The sequence below is a fragment of the Drosophila serrata genome, unplaced genomic scaffold (genome assembly GCF_035046125.1).
Source record: "Drosophila serrata isolate PLE 108 unplaced genomic scaffold, ASM3504612v1 contig_156, whole genome shotgun sequence".
Classification (NCBI taxonomy): domain Eukaryota; kingdom Metazoa; phylum Arthropoda; class Insecta; order Diptera; family Drosophilidae; genus Drosophila; species Drosophila serrata.
Genome location: NW_028257054.1, coordinates 132366 through 154047, shown reverse-complemented (window position 1 = coordinate 154047; position 21682 = coordinate 132366). Strand labels below are relative to the sequence as shown.

The 21682-nt window shown below is 43.7% G+C and overlaps 4 protein-coding genes across 12 annotated transcripts in view; 2 read left to right on the top strand and 2 right to left on the bottom strand.

Annotated features, from left to right (window-relative positions):
* Positions 1-84: 84 nt before the first annotated feature.
* On the bottom strand, positions 85-2348 carry Septin2 (septin 2). The gene is made up of 2 exons (XM_020943755.2): positions 2068-2348; positions 85-1406 (listed from the first exon to the last, which is right to left on the bottom strand). The coding sequence occupies exons 1-2, from the start codon at positions 2213-2215 to the stop codon at positions 295-297; spliced, it is 1260 nt and encodes a 419-aa protein (XP_020799414.1). The 5' UTR covers positions 2216-2348; the 3' UTR covers positions 85-294.
* Positions 2349-4217: 1869 nt separating this feature from the next.
* On the top strand, positions 4218-6737 carry Srp72 (signal recognition particle 72). The gene is made up of 3 exons (XM_020943871.2): positions 4218-4705; positions 4765-6484; positions 6544-6737. The coding sequence occupies exons 1-3, from the start codon at positions 4594-4596 to the stop codon at positions 6671-6673; spliced, it is 1962 nt and encodes a 653-aa protein (XP_020799530.1). The 5' UTR covers positions 4218-4593; the 3' UTR covers positions 6674-6737.
* Positions 6667-8673, bottom strand: Pus1 (Pseudouridine synthase 1). 4 transcript variants are annotated; one of them, XM_086826173.1, is made up of 4 exons: positions 8234-8673; positions 7695-8176; positions 7363-7639; positions 6667-7297 (listed from the first exon to the last, which is right to left on the bottom strand). In XM_086826173.1, the coding sequence occupies exons 2-4, from the start codon at positions 8122-8124 to the stop codon at positions 6763-6765; spliced, it is 1242 nt and encodes a 413-aa protein (XP_086682299.1). In that variant the 5' UTR covers positions 8125-8176; positions 8234-8673; the 3' UTR covers positions 6667-6762. The 4 variants fall into 4 exon arrangements, with proteins under 4 accessions (XP_086682299.1, XP_086682298.1, XP_020799532.2 ...); XM_086826172.1 differs by having other exon boundaries at positions 8238-8627; XM_020943873.2 differs by having other exon boundaries at positions 7695-8171; positions 8238-8627.
* The window catches only part of bon (tripartite motif-containing protein bonus), a 20477-nt gene continuing 7351 nt past the window's right edge, over positions 8557-21682 (top strand). For all 6 annotated transcript variants that reach the window (XM_086826169.1, XM_020943869.2, XM_020943868.2 and 3 more), the window contains exon 1: positions 8557-9731. In XM_086826169.1, coding sequence (XP_086682295.1) covers positions 9519-9731 — 213 coding nt within the window. In that variant the 5' untranslated portion in view covers positions 8557-9518. The remainder of the gene's footprint in view (positions 9732-21682) is intronic.

Genomic DNA, 21682 nt, shown 5'->3' with positions numbered 1-21682 from the left:
TATGATTTTAAAACTTGGAAAATTAACTGATTCTTCTAGCAAGAAAGGAAATTTAACTTGATATATAATATATATACACTTAAATAGTTGTTAAAATACTAAGTTCGATTTATTCGTTAGTTGTAAATACATATTCATATATGCGTACATATGCGTGTGTAGTGTGTATATATGTTAATATTTGAAGTAAACTTAATAGTACAAATGAAAGACAACGAGATGAGAAAGCAATAATTACTTTGGGATACGCGAACCGCACAGAATTTTCAATACATTGCTCGTCGGAGCCGGATTCTACTTCTTCTTGCTCTTGCCCAGGGTGAGCGTGTGGTGGGCGGTGGCCAACTGCTGCTTGCGCCGCTGGAAGTCGAGATAATCCTCCTCGAGGGCCTTGCGCGACTCCTCGAGCTTGCGCTTTTCCTCGGCATGGTCCCTCTTCAGCTTCTCGAACTTGGCATGCAGGTCTTTCTCGCTCTCCTTCAGCTCCGCCTCCTTCTCCTTCACCCGCTGGACAAACATCTGACGAACCTCCTCTTCCTTGGACTGCAGCTCGGCCAGGTGGTTGGAGCGTTTGGCCTCGAACGTTTGCTGGAACGAAATCGGTTTGTTCTCGCTGTCAACGTCGCTGAAGCCCATCTGCTCCAGCCGCTTCTGGCGGTAGAGCTCGTAGTGCCGCGTGTGTGTCTTTTCGCGCATGTCTTCCATGTTGGTGCGAATGAGCATCTCGCGTAGCTTCACAAAATCGCAGTGCGTCTCGTTCTCCACCTGGACAGTGCCCCAGGGATATTGGCGTGCTCGTATGAGCTTGTTGCCCACCTTGATGAACTCCGTGCTGCCAACTACGGCGAAGGGAATGTGTGAGTTCATGCTAGTGTTCGTGTCGGCCACCGTCTCGTCGTCGGTGGGGAACTGGTAGATGTGCACTCCATTGGTGTTTAGTTCCTGAATGATCTTCGCTTTGAAGCGCTGCAGCTCTACCTTGGAGATGGTGTCGGCCTTAGCGATCACGGGAATGATGTTCACCTTGCTATCCAGCTTCTTCATGCACACTAGATCCAGCGACTTTAGCCCATGTCCCGTCGGGCAGATAAAGTACAGACAAATATGGATGCGGCTGTCGTGGCACGTGACCAATGAGCGCTTGATCTTCAGCTCCTCCTGCAGATAGTTTTCAAACTGGGCGTCAATGTAGTCGACCACCGCCTTGAAGGAGTCGTCTTTGTTGATCTGGTCGCCATAGCCCACCGTGTCGCAGATGGTCAGCTTAAGCCGCACGTTGCTCTCCTGCAGCTCGTAGGTGTGTGCCTTCAACTTAACGCTGGGCAGGGTGTGGGGGCTCGGCGTGGACTCAAAGCTAGTGTTGAACAGCGTGTCCATCAGCGTCGACTTGCCCAGTCCGGTCTCGCCTGAAGATGGGGAAAATGAAAACGGGGTTAAGTCTCGTGCGGAATCACTGGCTCAATGGGCTCAATTGGTGCGGCAGCATTGGTGTCAGGGTGAAATTATAGAAAGCAGCGTCGGAAATCGATTGTGGGCACTCTGCATACTAATAATTACAGGCCGTCTGGCTGGCGCATATTCAATTGTTTACCCATGGATATATCCAGATGGGTGTCCGCATGTATGTATGTACAAATTTAGGTGATTCACTTTATCTGAGCAGTGCACTCCAAACAAGAGACACTTGAGTACGCACACAGCTGCAGGCAAAGTAATAGCGTCAAGAAGTCCCTTACCCCTTACATCGTTTCAATATTTGATCGGAAAACAGAAAGCTACAAGTTTAAAAACTTTAAAAATAATGAAATTGATCAACGACTTGTATACAAATCTATCCTAATTAAGAAGTTAACCCATTGTTGAATATTTGTTTAAGAATTTTTTCGGTCTTTCAACGTTAACGTTTTCTAAGGCATTTAAGGAGGGTTATATTCCCTCGCAATAAACTCAAGTTAAAGTCGGGAGCTATTCCATTGCCCTGTGCTGTTTTACATCCAAGTAAAACTTCGGTTGATTCACTGTGCCGCATACACACACTCTCACACATTATGCAGCCGATATACACACCTATGCACATGACGTTGAAGACAAATCCGTTCTGCACACTCTTGTTGACCAATTGGTCCGGCAGACTGTCGAAGCCCACATGGCCAGACTGCTTTAGGTTGCGGAGATGAACCTCCTTCTTGTTGACGAAATCCACTTCAGCCGACATTTTCCAATATTCTAATCCAAATCAAAAAAAGTATCCCGCAAAGGCGTCGCCAGCGAAGCTGTAGCAGTGTGACCGGAGTTACTGAAGAAGGAAAAAACCACCAAATTTGAATGTCCGTCAAATTAGCGTCGATGAGTTAGCGTCGAAACGGAACGGTGGGAAAATGGAACATGGAGGTGGTCTTTAATTTTTAATTTATTTCGTAATTAGGGCACTAATTTGAATAAAATAAAGTTTAAAAATGCTAAAAAAATAAATTTACTATTGTTTTCTACTGGGTTTGAAAGTAATTGACATTTGGATATATTAAAAAAAAGCATGTGAAAAATCGTAATTTCACGAATTTCTTAATATCTCTGCTAATCGAACGCGTGCAGCAATACCCGATACGCCAAAATAAAGGACATTTATTGTACTTTTAGCGTACCAAGTTTCAATTTTTTCAAACCGTCAGTTTTTGAGCAAATTGCATTACTGTGGTCCAACCTCGGGGTCGGCTCCATACAAAATAGGGCATCCAAAATTGTAAGGCTTATAACTTCGATTTACGAACGCGTGCACATATGCACGGTATATAGGCTTACTAGGGGAAGATTAAGGAATATTTGGTGAAAATTTCAATTGTTTTTAACCGTCAGATTTTGAGAAAATCGAAAAACAGTGGGTGGTGTATTTGGTCTGATAGCTAAGGCGCGAACTATGAAAATGGAACCAGATGGGAACCAGCCGAGAACCACTCGCTGAACCAGACCATGGAACCATGTTACGAAAAATACCAAATTAAATAAAAAAGCAAATTGTTAAATAAAAAATTAATAAAAGTGACTGCAGACAAGATGGACATGGTTAGATAGACTCCTCTGTTGATGCTGATCAAGAATATATATACTTTATATGGTCGGAAATTATTTATTCACTGCGTTGCAAATTTTTGACCTGAAATCATATTACAAAGCAAGGGCATTGCAGCACTAGATTTGAGAAGCAAATTTTCGAAATAAGATTTAATAGTCTGCCCAATAAATGATATCATTATTCTTAGCAATTTGGTGGGTGTTTCATCGAAATCCGTTCAGTAGTTTTGGAGAAATTAACATTTGAATTACTAATTTATATACTAAGGAGGCATGACTGTGCACCCCTGGTACCCAACTGCAATAAATGAAAAGTCGGAATTTCCCATTAACGACTGAACGGATTTTGATGAAACACCGGTCAAAATGTCCAGAACTGCGATGCCGTCTATGGGACAGTCTTCCTTTTGCATAGGTTTAACCATAAAGTATTAATCAAGTTTTCTTGGTTTTTAGGCAGGCAGGGCTGCGGGATATATTTATTCTTTGCTTGCACATAAATGGAAATAAATGAAAAAGATAAGATTTCTTATGAACGACTGAACCGATTTTTACGAAATGTGGATCAAAATGTTCAGAATTGCGATGCCGTCTATGGGACAATCTTCATTTTGCATAAGTTTTTTAATAAAAATCAAATTAAATTGACTTAGTTTTTGGCAGACAGTGCTGCCAGATATATTTATTCTTCGAAGGAGCATTTATGGAAATAAATGAAAAAGTTATGTTTTCTCATGAACGACTAAACGGATTTTGATGAAACATCTACCAAAATGCTTGGAATGTCAATTCCATTTATGGGGCATGCATATTTTATACAATTGTTTAAATGGTCAATAGGAATATTTTCTGGCGGGCTATTTATCGATAGGGTGTGGGAGGCACCTCTATCGATATGAAGGCAGTGTTTGTGAATGAGATCGGAAAAAGAAAACGTTAATTTCTAAAAATCTCTGGGTTAGATTTAATAGAGATCTAATTCGAAATTAGAGAATATTTTTCCCTATCTTTTCAGATACCGTGCAAGTTTGCTAGCGTTCATTTAAGAGAGTAAGATTTTTGTAAAAGTTAGCGTCGATTTTGTTTGTCGGGTAGGGCATAACATGCCGCCGTGGTATATACTAAAATAATCTAAAAATAACGAAATAGATCATTTTTCCTGATTTAGCATAAGTTCGTTGTTTTTTCGGCGTGCCAAAGTTAGCTTTCCATCTTGTAATAATTATTTTTATTAGCTGTTGGGATGGACTCTTTTGAGAATATGTATAAAATTATTTTATTAAGCTACGATTTTAAGGGAATCCTATATTTTTCTATAATTCTTTTATAGCAATGGTCAAGCAAAGCAAATTCGGCCTTTTTTTCTAGCTATTTCTTAGCACTGGACATAGTAGCGAGTGTTGGCCACACTGTCTTGCTGATGTGTCTCCGCCTGTCAAAAGTTTCATGCAAAGCACAAGGCGAAAGTTAAAAGTCCGTTGTTTCGATCTATTTTGCCACCCACGCGACCGCTGAGTAAACAGGATGTCCAAGGACGCCAACCCTAAGGAGGCGCTAATCAAGGCCGCCTACGCCGACGTGCACAAGTTCGGGAACAACCGCGAGTTCGACAAGGCCGTAAAGGCAGTTAATCGCAGTAAGTTCAACGGGTCTCTACTGAGTTCACTCCACATACTAGCCAACTGTGTTTTCCAGTTCTTGGAGTGGCGCCGGACGACCCCACGGCTCTGCACTGTAAGGTTGTGTGCCTGGTGCAACTTTCAAAATTCGAGGAAGCCTACAAGTTCATCGAGAAGAATCGTCTCTCATCGCTGGCTTTCGAGAAAGCCTATTGCGAGTACCGTCTTAATAAGCAGGTGCAAGCGCTGAAGACCATTGACGATACAGGCCTGCAGCCGCTGCCGGCAAACCTCAAGGAGCTGCGCACCCAGGTGCTGTACCGCCTAGAGCGATACGATGAGTGTCTGGACGCCTATCGGGACATTATCAAGAACACCAGCGACGAGTACGAGGACGAGCGCCGCACCAACCTCAGTGCGGTGGCAGCTAACCTGGCCGTAGACAAGAACAAAGATGTTCCCGACGTGCCAGAGGACACTTACGAGCAGTACTTCAACAGCGCCTGTATTCTGTCCAACCGTCAGAAGTACGCCGAGGCTGAAAGGAAGCTGCGCACCAGCGAGAAACTCTGTCGCGAGTTTTTAGAGGAGGAGGGCGCCTCTGAGGAGGAGATCGTCGAGGAGGTGGACGTGATTCGTGTTCAGCTTGCCTACGTCCTGCAGCTGCAGGGCAAGACCAAGGAGGCCGGCACCATCTATGCTGACTGCTTGCGTCACAAGCCCAAGGATGCGGCTCTGGTGGCCGTGGCCAGTAACAACTCTGTGGTGATCAACAAGGACCAGAACGTCTTTGACTCCAAGAAAAAGATCCGCGCCGCTCTGGCCGATGCCTGTGAACCGAAGCTTACCTCGCGCCAAAAACAGGTCATTGCGCTGAACAACTGCCTGCTGGCTCTTTATACGAATGCCGGCGATCAGGTGCAACAGCTTAGCCAGAAGCTGGCCCAGAGCTACCCTCAGGTGGAGTTCGAGGCGCTGCTCATCCGCTGCAGCCAGCTGGCGAAGGACCGCAAGCATAAGGAAGCCATCGATCAGCTGCAGAAGTTCGCCGCTGCTCACAAGTCGCACGAGTTTGTCAGCAAGTTTGCGATCATCCAGCTGCAGCTGCTTCAAGGAAACCGTAAGGATGCCATTGAGACGCTGCTGTCGCTGGGCGAGGCGAAGTTTAAGCCCGGCATCGTGTCCGCCTTGGTGTCTCTCTACCTCGGCACGGACAATAAGCCTGCGGCCTCTGCACTGCTCAAGTCCGCTGTGGACTGGTACAAGAAAAACAACGTGAGCAGCGGGGACCTGTCGGACATGTGGCGTCAGGCTGCTGAGTTCCACCTGCGCGGCGGCGCCTCTGAGACCGCTGCCAGCTCGCTGGAAGAGCTACTAAAGGTAAACCCCAGCGACACCAAGGTGCTGGCCCAGCTGGTCATTGCCTATGCCCAGTTCCAGCCGAAGCGGGCGCTTGAGATTAGCCGGAAGCTGCCCAAGCTGGAGACCTTAACCACTGCCTCAGAGATCGATGCCCTGGAGGCGGCCAATTGGGTGATGTCTGCCAAGGCTGCGAAGAAGTCGGCCAACGCCAAGATCGAGCCTTCGCCTAGCACTCCTTTGGAGAAGAGAAAGAACAACAACCGGAAGCGGAAGGGAAAGCTACCCAAGAACTACAATGCCGAAGTGGGTCCCGATCCGGAGCGGTGGTTGCCCAAGTACGAGCGTACCGGTTTCCGGAAGAAGCGAGGCGGTGCACGCGGCAAGGATGTCATTAAGGGATCCCAGGGCATGGCTTCGGGAGCAGCCGATCAATAGTAAGTACTTTTAATCGCAAACGTGTTGATGGCTACTAATGGGGTTTTTCATTTTGCAGCGACATGTCCAACCGCGTCAATCTGAGCAAGAACTCCCCCGTCACGCCCGTCTACCAGGAGACCACTCCAGGCCCGAGGCAACAGCATCGTAAGGGTGGACACAAGAAGAAGAAGGGTGGCCGTTTCTAAGAAATTAACAAATGCCTTTACACTTTTGAAACGCTAAAATTATACAAACCAGTTTTGCATGTTATCTTATTATCGACTCGATCCACCTTTTACTCATCGTTGTCATCGTCTGCGGCAGCTTTGGTGCGCTTGCCATCCGTGGAAGCGGGTGGAGGCGGTGCTTCGTCCTTCCGCGTGTCGTACGAGTGGTAGTGCAACGTTCCTATCCAATCTAGCATGTTCCGCTGCTCTGCTTCCGTCTTGTAGATCTGGCTAAAGATTTCCCGTTCGATGAACTCCTGGACCTTTGTCTCCTGCGCCTGCCACGTCAGTGGTTTGTGGATACCGTCTTTGCCATACCGATCGTTGTAGCGTTCGTAGTGGACAGTGTCCAACACCAAACCCAGACCTGGGGCCATTGGCAGGTCCAGGCGCTCCTCGGTCAGCGCCCGCTCCAAGCTCTCCGCCGTTGTGTTGCCCCTTACAATGGCAATGGCCAAGCCCACCATCTTGCGGATCTGATGCAGCATAAAGCTCTGGCCCTTCACTTTCAGTGTGATAAACTCAATGCCCTGGGGGCTCTGGAATGGTTCGCTACTCGTAAAGGACATGATGAAGCGCTTGGACGACGGATCCAGAAAGCTTCTGCAAGTGCGAGATGGTAGTCGTGAGTGCAATTAAAGGATATGGAAGAGTATGCACTGCCGTACTTCTTGCTGGTGAAGTTGTGAAAGTTTTTCGTGCCCTCATAGAGCTTCAGGGTCTCTCTGACCTTCTCCAGCAGCTCGGGGGAAATGCGAAAGGTGTCGTGCAGGTCCTCTACTTTCTCCTCGCACGACGCAAAGGCCATTGTGGGTAACGTATATGTGTAAGTCCTGGCATTGCACTGATCCTTGGCGTTGAAACCCTTTGTCACACGCTCCACGCCGAACAGCCGAATCTGGTCAGGTAAATCTGCGTTAAAGGCCTCCAGATCTAGTTCCTCAGCTGAGGGGAAAATTAATCGTTACATCATGGAATTTCAGATGCAGCTTCAACTTACGCAGCTTGACGGAGCACACTTGGCGAGCAGCGGAAACACCTTTGTCGGTGCGGGCTGCCCGCTGAAAGCAGGCGATCTGCACTTGCTCAAAGCTGTCCTCCGTGATCCACTTGTGTTTAAGCATCGCCTTAAAGAGCTCCTCCTCGATGGTTTGCATTCCGGGGTTTCGCTGCATGCCGTAGTAGTTCGCCCCGCAGTAGCTCAGCAGGATTGCGCTCTTCTTGCGCTTTATCCGCTCTGCGGGATCGAAGGGAGCCCGTTTCACGCCGCTGGCTGCATCCTCCTCGTCCTGTGTCTTCCAGTCCACCCACTTTTTGCGCTTAAGATTCCGCTTGACACGGTTGGTCTCTTTTACCGCCTCGTCCTCCGACATCTTAGCCGCCTTCCTGGCCTCGGTCTCCAGTTCCAGTTTATCCAGAGCCTCTGACATGGCGGCAGCGAAGGATTTGTGTCGGTTGGTAAATGGTTTTAGGCGACCTGTACTGGTAGAAGTTCTTCGGTAAGCGATGGATATTATGTGGACACAGATAATAATTAACCTGCCTTGGTGTATCCGCTTAAAATTCGGCAAAGCAACATTTAATATTTAATTCTGCGGCTAAAAACAAAAACACACGTGCTAGTATCGATATATCGATGTTTGTTGGCACAATATCGATATGATATTTTAAGTATCGATACGAATTAGCAGTGTGACAGTGCGCAGCACTCTGGCAACGTGACAGCTCCCGAGAGAGCAGAGAACAGGTCTGTTAATTAAGTTTACATGTACATGAAAGATGTTAAATAACAGTTTCGGGATTCAGAGTGACCAGAACCAAATGTCAAAAACTACTAAAAAACAAAATTTCGAATTATTGGTATTTTAATAGATTTTCAACAAGCATCAAAGATCCGACACCCGTCAGCACTCGAGAGAGAATTCTGTTAACTAACATCCATCCGACAACACTCGAGAAAGCAGAGAGCGGTTATGTTACGAATTCTACATGAGAATTCGACCCCAAACATGAGAATTCTACCCCATGTATCTGCAAACGTGTAGAATCGTCTTTTACACGTGTACGGTGTAAAATGTTAATTCGGAATTTAGAGTGACCAGAAGCAAATATAAGAAAACACCAAGAAAAGCAAGCAAAATATCGTGGTCATTTTCCAACAAACAGTCACTTCAGCCATTTTGGAAATTTTTTTTGTGAAGAAGCGTCCCAGGTGTTTTCGCAGCGAATTACGGCAATAAAACCCCCCGAAACCCACTCTCGACGCGAAAAACAATTGCAAGCGGGTGCAGCTGGCAGGCGAGATGCCGCAGCGTTCTTTAAAGTGACGGCAAGACGCGAAATTAGCGAAATTCGGAACGGGCGAATCAGTCGGACGTGTATATGTAAAACGAAAGTTGTGCTTGTCGCGAAGCGGGGAGAAAATTTTTTGCAAGCCCGAGTCGAAGGTGAAATGAAAATGCATTAGCAGCCGAATGAAAAACCAAGCAAAAGCTGCGGAAAAGGCCAAACGATAGCAACAATAATACAAGACAAGCAAGCGAAAACGCTTTGTGAAAATCGTATACCGTGCAGTGGCGTTGTTTTTGCTTTCGCTTGCCCGCGTCTGTGTGTGTTTGTGTGCGCGCGCGTGTGTGTGCATTGGAATGAATTGAGGAGCACAACATAGAAATACCTCAAAACAAGAACCCCCAAAGTGTAATCGCAACGTATTAACCATGCTGCTGAAAGGCGGCAGCTGGTGAGCGAACAAGTAACTAGCGCTATAATTAGCCCGCCCACATCTACCGCGTTCTACCGTATCCTTCCACGCGGATAACGCACCATGGATTTGGACCTGGAGCAGCTAAAGAACGACTTTCTGCCGCTGATTACGGGCATCAAGCAGGAGCAACTGGACACGGTGCCCGGCGATGTGCTGCCGCAGATGAATCTGCAGAGCGCGGCGACAGCGGCCAGTAGCGGAGCCCCCACCACCTCCACCTCCTCCTCCAGCACCTCCTCCGTGGGCAACCCCTGCGACAGCGCCGAGAAGCGGGTAAGTAACCTGGTTGAGGTTAATTGGCTTTTAATCGCACGTGCTCGCATGCAGCCGTGCCGCCGATAAGAACCGGCGAAGAATTGGCCCTTCGTGCGGATTGTCCAAACTGTTTTGCTTTGGCTCCGCTTATCTCTCAATCGTTGTCGCCCCGGTCTCGTGCAAAAAGTATTTGTTATCTTTTTCCCATGCCAATGCAAACAAATAGCCAGCACAGGCTCACAATCGCACTCACACAGGCGCATAAGCAAATAAACAGAAGGCCAACAATGTAAATGTATTTCACTTTCGCGTCCCAGTCCGAGTTTTCAGTTTGTGAGTTTTGCGCTCGAGTCTCGTGCCGATGGTTTCTGGTTTCTGGTTTGCCATCGGTGCGAGCAGATCAGCAAGCTGGCTCTCGTCAAAGGCTTTCTCCCTCGCTCCCATACACACGGGGAGCTAACTGGAGATGATATGCTCTCTTGCCCCTTCCTTTCGCATGGAGATCAGCTGCAGCTGTCGCTCTCCGGATGACCATTCGGTAAAGAGAGTGTGCTCTGGTCGTTGGGTCTCTCGGTCTCTCTCTGGCCGTCACGCTTGAGCGGCCCTTGAAGCTACAGTAGCGCTTCCGTAAAGATATCGGTCAAATACGACTTATAGATGCTTTAGTAAGGAAAGGATTTTTTTATACACATAAAATCCAATAGGACCCAATGTACACAGTGTATTTTGCTCGGGATAAAAGCTAGAAGGCTTAAAAGTATTAAAAAGTTTAACAATTTAGGCTTTGGCCCTGGCGTGAAATTATTTAAATTAATTCGAATATACATTTTCCAGCTTGTTATACGCAGAACTCTTACACTGAAATAGCGCAATGTTAATGAATTGTAATCAATGTAGGAATCGCTCATCTGTAAAAAAAAGAAATCGGAATATATTTTACTTTATTTTTAATTACGTGAAAATTGTATGTGCTATAACGACGCATTTTCGTACCGTACTTTGCGGACATGCATTAATATGATCTGCAACATCAAGAGGCGATGCAATCCAACAATGTTTTTGTACGCTGGCTTTTTATAAGTTTATTTTATAAGTCTGACATGTATTCAAATTGAGAGTTATATAACAAGTACAAGTAAATTAATTTGAAAGCCTGAAATCCAGAATAACATTTACATTTTTGCTTTTAAATTATGACTTGAAGGGACCTTTCTTCGGCAATTTTTCATTGTTTTTGATGATGTTGATGTCCAGGTAGATTTATGGTTTTTTTTCTGAATTCATATATAGATTAAAACTTCATATACTCAATATTAAGTAATGATTTATTCGGTACCTTTCTGATTGGTTGTTTTTTTGATTGCATACATATTTTAAGCAACATTAAATAATTCTCGTTTTATCTTCTTCACAATAATATCTGCCTATATAACGATAGGATGTTTTTAGTGGTTTTAGTCCGTATGGAAACTCTTTTGCTGCGGCTCGTGCAAATAAATGTTTGCCTTGAGTGCTGCCTTTGGAGTGGCCCGTCCACTCTCTCACATACACACACGGTGCTGGCAATGACATGCACTCGTTCAGTCCGTCTGTCAATCATGCAAACGATTGTGTTTGCTGTGGTCTGTGGAGGCACTTAAGGCCCCCAGATTCCGAGACTCAAGCCCCTTATCCCAGACCCCAGGCCCTCAAGAAGGCCCGACCTTAGCCCTGCAGCAGAATCCTCTCCGGAACACTCAATGCCCATTTCTGATGTGGGGAAAATGTTTGTGTAACCTTCCAAGTGTAATGTAAATCTTCGAGCAAGGTGTCGTGTTGATAAGGAGTAACAATAATGTCTGACCATTGCAAAGGGGCTTGATTTCGCTATAATAACTAACTCGGTTGGTAACTACCTTAGTTGGTATATATATAAATACATCACTCACTAAAATAAATCTCCCTTTTAATTACTATAAATATTATCTGGTATTTTACTAGATATTGAGCTAACGTTCATTATATTTTGTTTGTTATTCAGTTGATTATTAAAACAATATATTGTTTATTTCCCATAAAGTATTTATTTACCCATTTATATTCATTTATACAAAAATGCTATAAAATTAACATATTTATAACTAAAAAAAATTATATATACATTAATTCAATCAAAAGCTTGTTATTAAGCATAATAGCATAACGAGGTGAACACTGAAATAAAATAAAACCTTGAACCTTAAAATATCACAAAACTCTTCTTACGTTTTCACTTTTTAAATGTAACCCAGTATTGGTAAATGTGTATGCGAAGGATTATTTGCTAAACACTGCAATTTGTTGAATGAACCGAAATTCAAATGAAATCGTTATATTTCTTTTCTGTGGATTTATTCTCCTGATTTCTTCAAGCTCCTCTTATAAATAAAATGGTTGTGTCCTTAGATTTACTGCTCTACAGATATATGTACATACAAACATACATACATATGCACACATGTTGTTCAAGTGGTTGTGTTTGAACATTTTGAATAATTTTTACCAGGAATACTTCACTGTTAATATTTTGACTGTTTTATGAATTCAAGGATTTATTAAAGAAGGTCAGACTGGCTTTAAATTGACTGTCAGTTTAAATGTCTTGGGAATACCTAAAATTGACAAGGACAGTTATATAAATGTCCGTCTAGTTAATCTACGTTTGTGATTATGCTAAACAAAAAAGAGGAAACCAATAAATCCGACGCTCCTGTCAATATGGCGGTCTTAAGTCATTAAAACTGACAGCTGACAGCGAGAGGAAGAGGAGAAGTCAACAAGGGTCCATGTGTCATCTCTGAAATGTTGCAGCTGAATGCACTTTTCCAACCCTCGACAAGGCCATAGTTAAGACTCGCATAAATATGGCCGTAAATATGTATGTATGTATTAACATACATTTGTATGTGTGTTGGAGCTGGCATTATGTGTGTTTGCTCATGCATGCGACAGGTTGTAATTAAATTGCTTGACACCATAATAAATGGAAACCCGAAATCGGGCGACGCCATTTTGTTGGATACCGTTTTGCTCGCCACTTTCCGACGAAACACCCGAAATGGATTCTTAGAATTTCGCCTTTAATGATGTACAATTAACTCTAATTTGATGGAGAATATGCAAGCAAAGCGAATTGTGCGATGACCAGACCCGGGCCAGGGAAGGGGCAGGGAAGCACTAACCCACCGAAATAGTCGTTAAGTGCACAGGGGAAAAAGTAAAGTTTCTAATTAACTTGATTACCCTGCAATCTGACCAAAGAGATCTAGGAAAATTCTTGTCTTTTCACTTTTCACGGGCTACCTGCCACTAAAACAGGCAGCTCTAAACATCCAACTCAAGGTACCAGCGCACCGGCACCCTCCACCTGTCATCCCGCTTCCATCGCATCTTCTTTTTAAAATATCGTCTATTATCGCACATACAGTGGAGCATCGTTAGGTTCAATTATATTTTAATTTAAAATATTAACAATACTCTTATTGGCTTGGCTTTTATTCAAATAAATTTAAGAATCTTTTTTGTGCTTGTGTAGGTATTTCGCACGGCAAATTTTGAAAGGAATAAATTGCATTTTTTTATAAAACTTATCACATACACCTGTTTATGCTTAGACTGAATGTGTTATTGAATTTGTAATTAGACACCTGTTTACTTCTCAGCATTATAAACCTTTTGCTAATTGTGTTGTCACCTGTTAGCTTTCACAGTTGCAACCACGTTTGGGAAATTTCTCCCTCTGAAAATTGCACTTGAATCGATCAACTACTTAAAGAAATATATATGAAAATAATTTCAAACTTATTTTTATTAAGAAATCGCGGAAATCCCTAATTTATGATCACAGATAGTGTGGCCATTAGCTAGGTCCTACTGTATATCCAAGGTATACACATTTTAATTGCTTTTCCGAGCAGTCAGTGGGCGTTAGGCCGCCCTAATCCATCCATCGACGTCCAGTGCGTAATTAAAGTTGACTGCGACTGCGGGATCAGTGCGGATGGATGTGGGCGACGGATGAGGGCGGGGGCAGCTATCTGCCCAACATGTGTACGTTGGTCGCACTCCTGTGCGGGGATTAGGTGCTACACAGGACATAATCCGATCACAAAAAGAGGATTATAACGTACAACAACAAATATTGTGCAGTCAGCAAAAGCAATGGCAAGCGTACCGAATTGACGTAACTTTAAATTGAAGCGTTTCGAGGAGGAGAGATAGGAGACTCTGTTCTGGCAAAAGTTTCATAAGCTGCACAAGTCCTGAGACCGTCTGTTTTCCTATCCCTATATATCCCCACTCGGCTGCCAGGCAGAGACAAACAGAAGGTATACCTTTGAGCTGCGTCAGGGCTTTCCAGCTGCCCTGCCACGCCCCCGATACGCCTACAACTACGCCTACGCCACGGTTCCGTATCGACTATAATAATGCTGTTCCTGCAACCGCCGTCGTCACGATTTTCGAGCCCCCTTGCTAGCTGGGAAGTCTTACCGGTTTGTGTATCTACATCTGCGGGGAGTCGCCATTTTGGAAAATACTTGTGCACACTTTAGCCCAAACATATATACATATATACGTGGTGTCTGTGGATGTCATGGCCTCCGGGAGCAGGAACAATTGCATCGGGCACAAAAAGAACCGCAAACCGCAGCAGCAGCAGAAGCACCAGCAGCAGCAGCAGCGGCGGCTGTGACGGCTTTGGTAAGCTCCAGAGACCGAGGGCCACCAGCTCGTCGGACCAACGCAACCACAACGCCCTGCCCAAAGCCACCGTCGCCGTCAAGCGTCGTCTGCAGCAGCCCCGGGGTCCAAATCCGTAGAGCAGCCGTCAGCTCAGCCCGTTCATTAGTTTGCGGTTTCCTGGTTTCGCTTTGGTCTCGTCCAGTCCACGTCTTTGGTCCCCTGCGAGGTATTTTCAATTTTGAATTTATACTTGCTGCTTGATTGGGAATAATGATTATTGTATTCGTACGGGAACACTTCCCCCAAGTCTTGTCTTCCTTATAACCAACGAGTTGGTCCCAATAAGCATTATCATTCGTTTTTGCATTATCATCGAAGGGAAATTGTTGCATTAAATAGGAGTAATGCTAATAGCAACCATTATTAACATTGTAAAAAGTAATTGGAAAATGTAATGCGAAAGTCATAATTTCTTAATATTAATATTAATAAACGTTTAGGTGTCCCACACTGACAGAAATTGATTAAATAACAAAAATGATCAAATTATGATACTAAAGTAATATTGAATAGAGAGTTTCTTCAACTGGGTTTTTGAAACTGGTGGGACTCATGTATCAATGAATCATAATTCCCAGGTTTCTCTGTTGTCCTTGAGTTTCTGTTGGTTTTCAATTTGTATTCTTGTTTCCCGAGTAAACATTTTATTATTTATCCCGACAGCAGCTGGATAAATATACTGCAAACGCATTAATTTAAATAAACAGGTATTATGTCTGAAAGAATTATTCAGCTCACTAGGCCGAGGCAACAAGCAAACCATCAAAGAAATGATTAAGCCTTTTCAGTCTTCCTTGATCCAGACAGTCCTATTAATCGACAAAGGATCTAATCGATCAACACAATCTGACGATGGCAACCCCATGGGGCTGTCATTGTAATCTCAATGAATCACTTTATTACGACCCGTTCGGTGTGTCATTTTCGATAGGAACTTCCACTTATCAGTGACAGATGGGATCCCCCTAATGTCCCAACTAAAGGGTCTGGCAAATGATGACATTTCTGTGGAAAAGCAACTTTATTTACATAAAGACGGCGACTTTCTTCGGTTAGGACCTGCAGTTTGGCAGTTAGCTTCGCTCTTAATGGGTTCCATCGATTTTCTCATAAAATCAAGCAAAACTTTTTCTGTTGGTTCTTTGCGTGCCATTTACGATTTCCATACAATTAAATCTTTACGACAGAAGCACTGTGGCCTGGGACATTTGAGGCAAGTAACTGAAGGATACAAAAGTATAATATTTAATGGGTCCGCTCATAAACAGCCCGTTTATTGGCGAACCTTAGAATATGTATAAATCATTTCAAAAAGATTTCCCTACAGTATTTTCAGCACAGTATTCAGATGCATTATAGTCTGAACATTTGAATATTCTTAAGAATGCCCTAAATGCATACTCAAGTACTTGAAATCCTCTTGAATTAGACTCGGAAATTTCGGATATAGTACGGACTGACTGCGAGCGTGTATCTATCTGCGTTAATCCGCAATCCAATTGGTGCTTTTTATGGAACCACTTTCGTGGCAATTTATTTATATATGTACTTTTTTTTGATGCCTTAAATTGCGTTATGAAATGTAATGTTGGGTCATTAGGGTATGTCCATTAGGTGGGATTGGGGGTGGGTTTTTCCACCCTGCTCCCTGGCTGCTGCCCTTGCTCTTTCTCATCGTTCTCCTGCCGGCGGAAATTGCAGCGACGTTGGCCGGATATGTCCGCGATTAAACTGAATGGCCAATGGCCCAAAATGGCGTTGCTCCTCCTGGCCGTTACTCTCTCTCACTCTCCCTTCCCTCCTGGCCATTGGTAATAGATACGATCGGATTTGAAGGACCCGCCACAAATTTGAATATGTATTTGGAATCGCATTCGTAATCGAACTCTGATTCGAACGAAAATCGTTGTGGAGTTTGAATATTTACAATTTTATTTATTTATGTTATGCCCGCGAATTGGGTTTGTTTATATACGTACATTTGGCGGTGGCCCCTCCATTAATATTTATCAGCTGCTGCACCTTTCATGGTGCCCTGCAACTCCTCCGCCTTGCCTCAGTGCCCGATGGCGTCGCATAAATCGCAGCCACTCTTCTTGGCCCGGCCTGCCACGCCACGCCCCTTGGCCCCACTTCACACAGCCTGGGTTCACTTGGTTCACAAGTTCCAGGTACAATCAAGTTTTTCGCCTTTATTACGGGGAGTATAATATATTTTATACGGCTCTATCTGACTCTGCCTCTTGTCTCCTCTGCAGCTCCCTCTCTGGCCCCAATTTATGGCGGCCATTTTGGAGAGCGTTGTGTCTTTGAAATTTTAGTTTATTGCGAGTCTCATAAATATTTCAAGAGCAAGTTTCATCTTCATCGCTCCCGCTCGATATAAACCTGGCAGATTTATACTTGTCTCTGCTGCATGGGGGGATTTATGAGGGGATGAAGGAGAAAAGTATCACAAGGTTGATGGACTTTGATGTGCCTTCTGCCTGCTGCCTGCCAGCCTGCCACCTGAGAGTCCTAGCCCAGTCGATAAAGGAGCTCTTTGAGTGCTTTATGGATTTGCCATAAAAACGTTTCAGCATTTACTTTCAGCGTGGGCTTTTTAAGACCAACATATATGTATTATTTCGCCTAAAAATACGCATCGATAGTCATCCAGATGAGTCATTCCATTTCAATTTTTCCCCGATGATCAATTGAACCTTGTCCAGCCATTAATTATCGTTATCATATCTCTGGGGGCTGTAAATAAGTCCGGGTTCCGTATTAAACTCAATGCGTTGCATTTTTCAAGCCCCGTAAAAGAATCTCGGAATTTAATAACTCGCATATCTGGAAGGTATTTCCAATTCGATTACCCCTTTGATCAGACTTAATGAACCGACGACCATAACGGCCAAGCATAACGAATGTATGTATACGGCATGACCGAGGCGGGGAAACTGTGGCGAATGATGGAAACTTCATTGGGGAGCGGAGCCATTAATTTAGTTATAAATTAAGTAAAAGCATTCACTCAGGAATGATTCGTTGTCAAGGAGACTTCTGATTCGAAATTGCATTGTATTTCTGCATTGACAGATTGCAGATTGGGGCTATTGTCCGAAATGTGTCTCCTACAGAAAGTCTAAACGTAATTAATTTACAGCTCTGTTGAATCAAAGGATTTCCCTGCTATTCGAATGTTCAAAGGACATTCACGCCTCCTGCGCCATATGATGCCTGCCATTTGGGTTGTAAATTTGCAAAATAAACGAAATTGATGTTGGAGCAACAATAAACCAGCGCTGTCCAGCCATCATCATCCGGCACCCAACATCCAACATCCAACATCAAGCATCCGGCATTCAGCCGCCTGAAATCCGAAGAAACCAGGAAAGGACCACCAGCATGGGGCTTCATGTCTCTCTCTCTTTCATTGTCTCTCTTTAAAATCAGCAGACGACCGGTAGGACGACAGACGCCCCATGATGCATGTCTCATATTGCACTGATTTATGGCCTGGCCTGGTCAGCGGGTGGCTTCTGGTAGGCAGTAGGCAGAAGGGATGATGTGATGGCTGGAAACACCCACTCCGAGTGCAACACGAAAAACTGCAACTGCTGGTAGTCCAGCAATGCATATGCACACTCAAAGTCAGGTTGAATATTTCACAACTTTCCCCCAAATTGCATTTAAATAAAGTTTAATTAAATTTTAAGCCTACCGAAAGGCTTCATTACCTGAAATTGAAGTGACAAGGAAAACCTTTTATCGGGCGAATACCACAAATGGGATTGGCAACCTGTCGTAGGCGGAAAAAATGAAATATATTTTTGGTTTATATCGTTTATAGAGAACCTGATTTGCGGCTCATACATCAATATTTTATAATTAAATACCTATGACTTATGGCTAGAAATATAATTATTTAACTTAGTATGTGGGTAGATTAAATCGTAAAGCTGAGCAGGGGAAAATTTCCGACTTGCAAATCTGGGCTTTGGGCTCCACTGATCTAAGCTAATGCTGCTGCCGACAGGCTTAATGTCAAATCCTAAACGTAAAGCTGATAGACAGAGAGCCCCCAGGTCGATTCTGTTCAACTGACAATGGACTTGAATCGGAATATTGAATATTGAATATTCAAAACACTTTGATTGCCTTTGGGTGCTGGTACTGTTGCTGCTATCTCCAGGGAGACGGAGGAAGGAGTCACCTTTCCGTATTTGTGGATCTCTGGCTTTTGGCGGAGAGACATCCGCATTGATGGGATGCACACAAATTAATGGAATTATGGCTGCCTCGGAAAATGGATTTCGAATGTGAAATGTGTCTGAAAGTTGTCAGTGCGGACTTTTAACCGATTCTGGTCTTGTCACAGCGCCAAAACCTGCTGGGAACAGATAAAAGGGGAAGAGACTATGGCTCCTGTATAGCACTTGTGGAACTTCTTTCATTTAATTTCTGAAACAAAGTTTTCTGTGTGACTAACGAGACTAAAACTTTTTCGAAAATAAATTTGAAATTAAATTTCGCCAAAGCCTTTTAAAGTCTTCATTCAGTGCGTGCCATTCGGCACAAGGGGGAGAGTTTTGCTGCTGAAGCAGGGAAAACTTTTTCAAAATTTACTTTCATCAAAATTACATCAATCATAAATGCACTCATTCAGTCGTTGTCATGTCGCCATTCCATTCCATCAATTCATGTTTTTAGAGCTTCCTGCAGACTGATGCCTTTTGTGTTGTTGTTCGATTCTAGTTGCCATTCTGGTTGTTGCCGGGGCATCCTTTCATCATTTTCTAATTGAAATTGATTTAGAGTTATTTCTGCGTCGTCTCTTTTCCCTTGATTTAGGTTGAGTTCGTGTGGAGCGTGCTGTTTTCTGATGTGTGTGGCCAAAACTAATGGTTTTTGTGATTTGAAGCCCCCTAAAAATCGTAGAAGAGGAAAACTGGCGTCATATTTCCTCTGAACGATTTAAATTTAATTCCTTTTGTAGGTCGTACAAATTATATACAAAGCCCTGACCCTACCTAAAAGTACCAGTATACTTCTTGTATAATTTGTATTCGTTCCTAAAAGCTATTACAGATTGTTAAAATAACAGGAGGTACCCATTTCTTGGTCAGCTTAATTTTCCATTTGACCGGATGGGATGATTGGAAAATCCATTAATTCGAATTACTTGCAAAAAAGCATTCTTTAAATTCTTGCCACATGTTGGGGCATGTACACTCGAGTACATTCATATATGTATATATCCTAAGCTTAAATGAGCTCTAAGCTTAATATCAACTGGTTTGATTTAGTAATAACTAATTGTACTTATACACAATACAGTGTGGAAGTTCTCATTCTAAGGATCCCAAAAAAGGTCTTTAAAGAAGAGTGCAGTCCATGCAAATAATCATTATTAAAATTCGGTACATTGGAACGATACATTGTTCGCCGGATCCGCTAGCATATATTTATCGAACTATGTATATATACAAAGTATCCATCGTATTATAGGTGCGGGCCAAGAAAACGAGTTTGCTACCCGCATCCAGTTGCGTCAATTCATCGCGATGCGATTGGAAACATGGGGGTAGCAGCTGGTTTTTCGCCGCAATTTTAATGGCCCGCTAGTGCCGCGGGTCTTGGGCAACTCCAAATGGGTTGCACGACGTCGATCCGATCTGCAACGACCTGACCCGAACACCAACCGAACAGATCCGACTCGAACCCGAACCGTGGCGGGAAGCTAAGGGGGAGCTAAGTGGAGGCCACATGATGAATGGCTCTCATGTGGGACGCAGCCTTCCGAGCATCTAGTTGCTCCATTGCCCGCGTGGGTATACGGGAAGCTCCCTCAAACAGCTGTAGTAAAAATGGTAGAAATGGAAACGATTCTTTGCTTCCTAAGGTCTAAAGCCTCTAGTCAATGTTCGGATAAGGCCAACTTCCTGTTATTAAATATAATATACTTATTTTATTGTTACTATAGTCAGATATGGGATAAAACCATTAATTTAGAGCAGCAATGGGTACTTGATATAACAAACAGAACAAAAAACCTATTAAAACAGATAGTAAAATTAAATTCCACAGATTAATATAAATTTTAAACCTAGGAATAACTATTGTATTAACCTCAAGTGTACAAAATGAATGCTTTTGCATGATTTATGAGCGCCCGTCGAGGCGTTTCGAAAGTGGCGGGATGAGTTGGCAGTTGGCTTTTGGAGAAAATCGAGGAGAAACTTTCTTTCGGACGGAAGATGGATCGCCGGATCGGCGGTATAGCACTGAGATCCGTAAGCAAGTATAATGTATAATGTGCGCTGCAGTTTCGTCCATCATACTCGCTCCTCAGACTCCTTGCCCTTTGGCAATGCAATGTCCGGACTTGAGTACGGATTTTGGCTCCTCCTTCGGCCTGTCGGGGCGCATTCATCAATGTCCATGGTGCTTCCGTTGGTACACACTGTATACACACACACACACACACACAGATATATATATATACTCACACTGGCACCGACTGTAGGGGGCTGCATGTAAAGCACTCGCACACCAATGCAACAATCTTTATCGAGCACAAACATAATCAATCAATTGGATTTATGTGCTCCAACTCAAGATAAAACTAATCAATCTTCGGCCAGCGACATTCGGAGACAGAGTTGGGGACGACGAATGGACGTGGAGGGGCCACGGGGATGATGGCTCCAATTCCGAGTTCCAGCTTCCATCTCTCAGCTCAGCTCCCAGCATCAAGCACTATTTATTTTCTGAATCTCCCCAAAGTGGTTGCTATTAATTGTAAAGAAGTTTCGAGGCCGGGACGCTGAGAGATGATCATGGGCCACTGTAGTTGAATGAATGTAATTTCCGGTCACAAGCTCAGATAATCCATTGGATAGATAAGACGGATTGTTTATAGTTGAATCTAATCTAAACTTTGACGCAAATAAATGTGCAAGGTGTTTCCAAAGAGAGAGAGACTTAAGTAACATCCTTATCCATATCCTTATCCCCTTAATAAATCACTGAAAATAAATAAAACTAGAAAGCATTGTATAATTTCATAAAAACCCACATGTCAGCAACATATACATATAAAGGGGTATTAACCCCATAAATCGTTCGTAGGTCTTATCTTATCATAAAGCGATAAGATAATATAATGAGGGGTCATTCCAAAGAGCAAAGTGAAATTGCAGTCCTTATACGACCCATGGTTC

Excerpts from the sequence above, each read along its gene's own strand:
- Septin2 (XM_020943755.2), bottom strand. The coding sequence starts at position 2,215 with ATGTCGGCTGAAGTGGATTTCGTCAACAAGAAGGAGGTTCATCTCCGC. Across the intron at positions 1,407-2,067 it reads CTTCAACGTCATGTGCATAG|GCGAGACCGGACTGGGCAAG; the intron begins GTGTGTATATCG and ends CCCCATCTTCAG.
- Srp72 (XM_020943871.2), top strand. The coding sequence starts at position 4,594 with ATGTCCAAGGACGCCAACCCTAAGGAGGCGCTAATCAAGGCCGCCTAC. Across the intron at positions 4,706-4,764 it reads CGTAAAGGCAGTTAATCGCA|TTCTTGGAGTGGCGCCGGAC; the intron begins GTAAGTTCAACG and ends TGTGTTTTCCAG. Across the intron at positions 6,485-6,543 it reads TCGGGAGCAGCCGATCAATA|CGACATGTCCAACCGCGTCA; the intron begins GTAAGTACTTTT and ends TTCATTTTGCAG.
- Pus1 (XM_020943872.2), bottom strand. The coding sequence starts at position 8,273 with ATGTTGCTTTGCCGAATTTTAAGCGGATACACCAAGGCAG. Across the intron at positions 7,640-7,694 it reads AGTGTGCTCCGTCAAGCTGC|CTGAGGAACTAGATCTGGAG; the intron begins GTAAGTTGAAGC and ends TTTTCCCCTCAG. Across the intron at positions 7,298-7,362 it reads CACAACTTCACCAGCAAGAA|AAGCTTTCTGGATCCGTCGT; the intron begins GTACGGCAGTGC and ends TCGCACTTGCAG.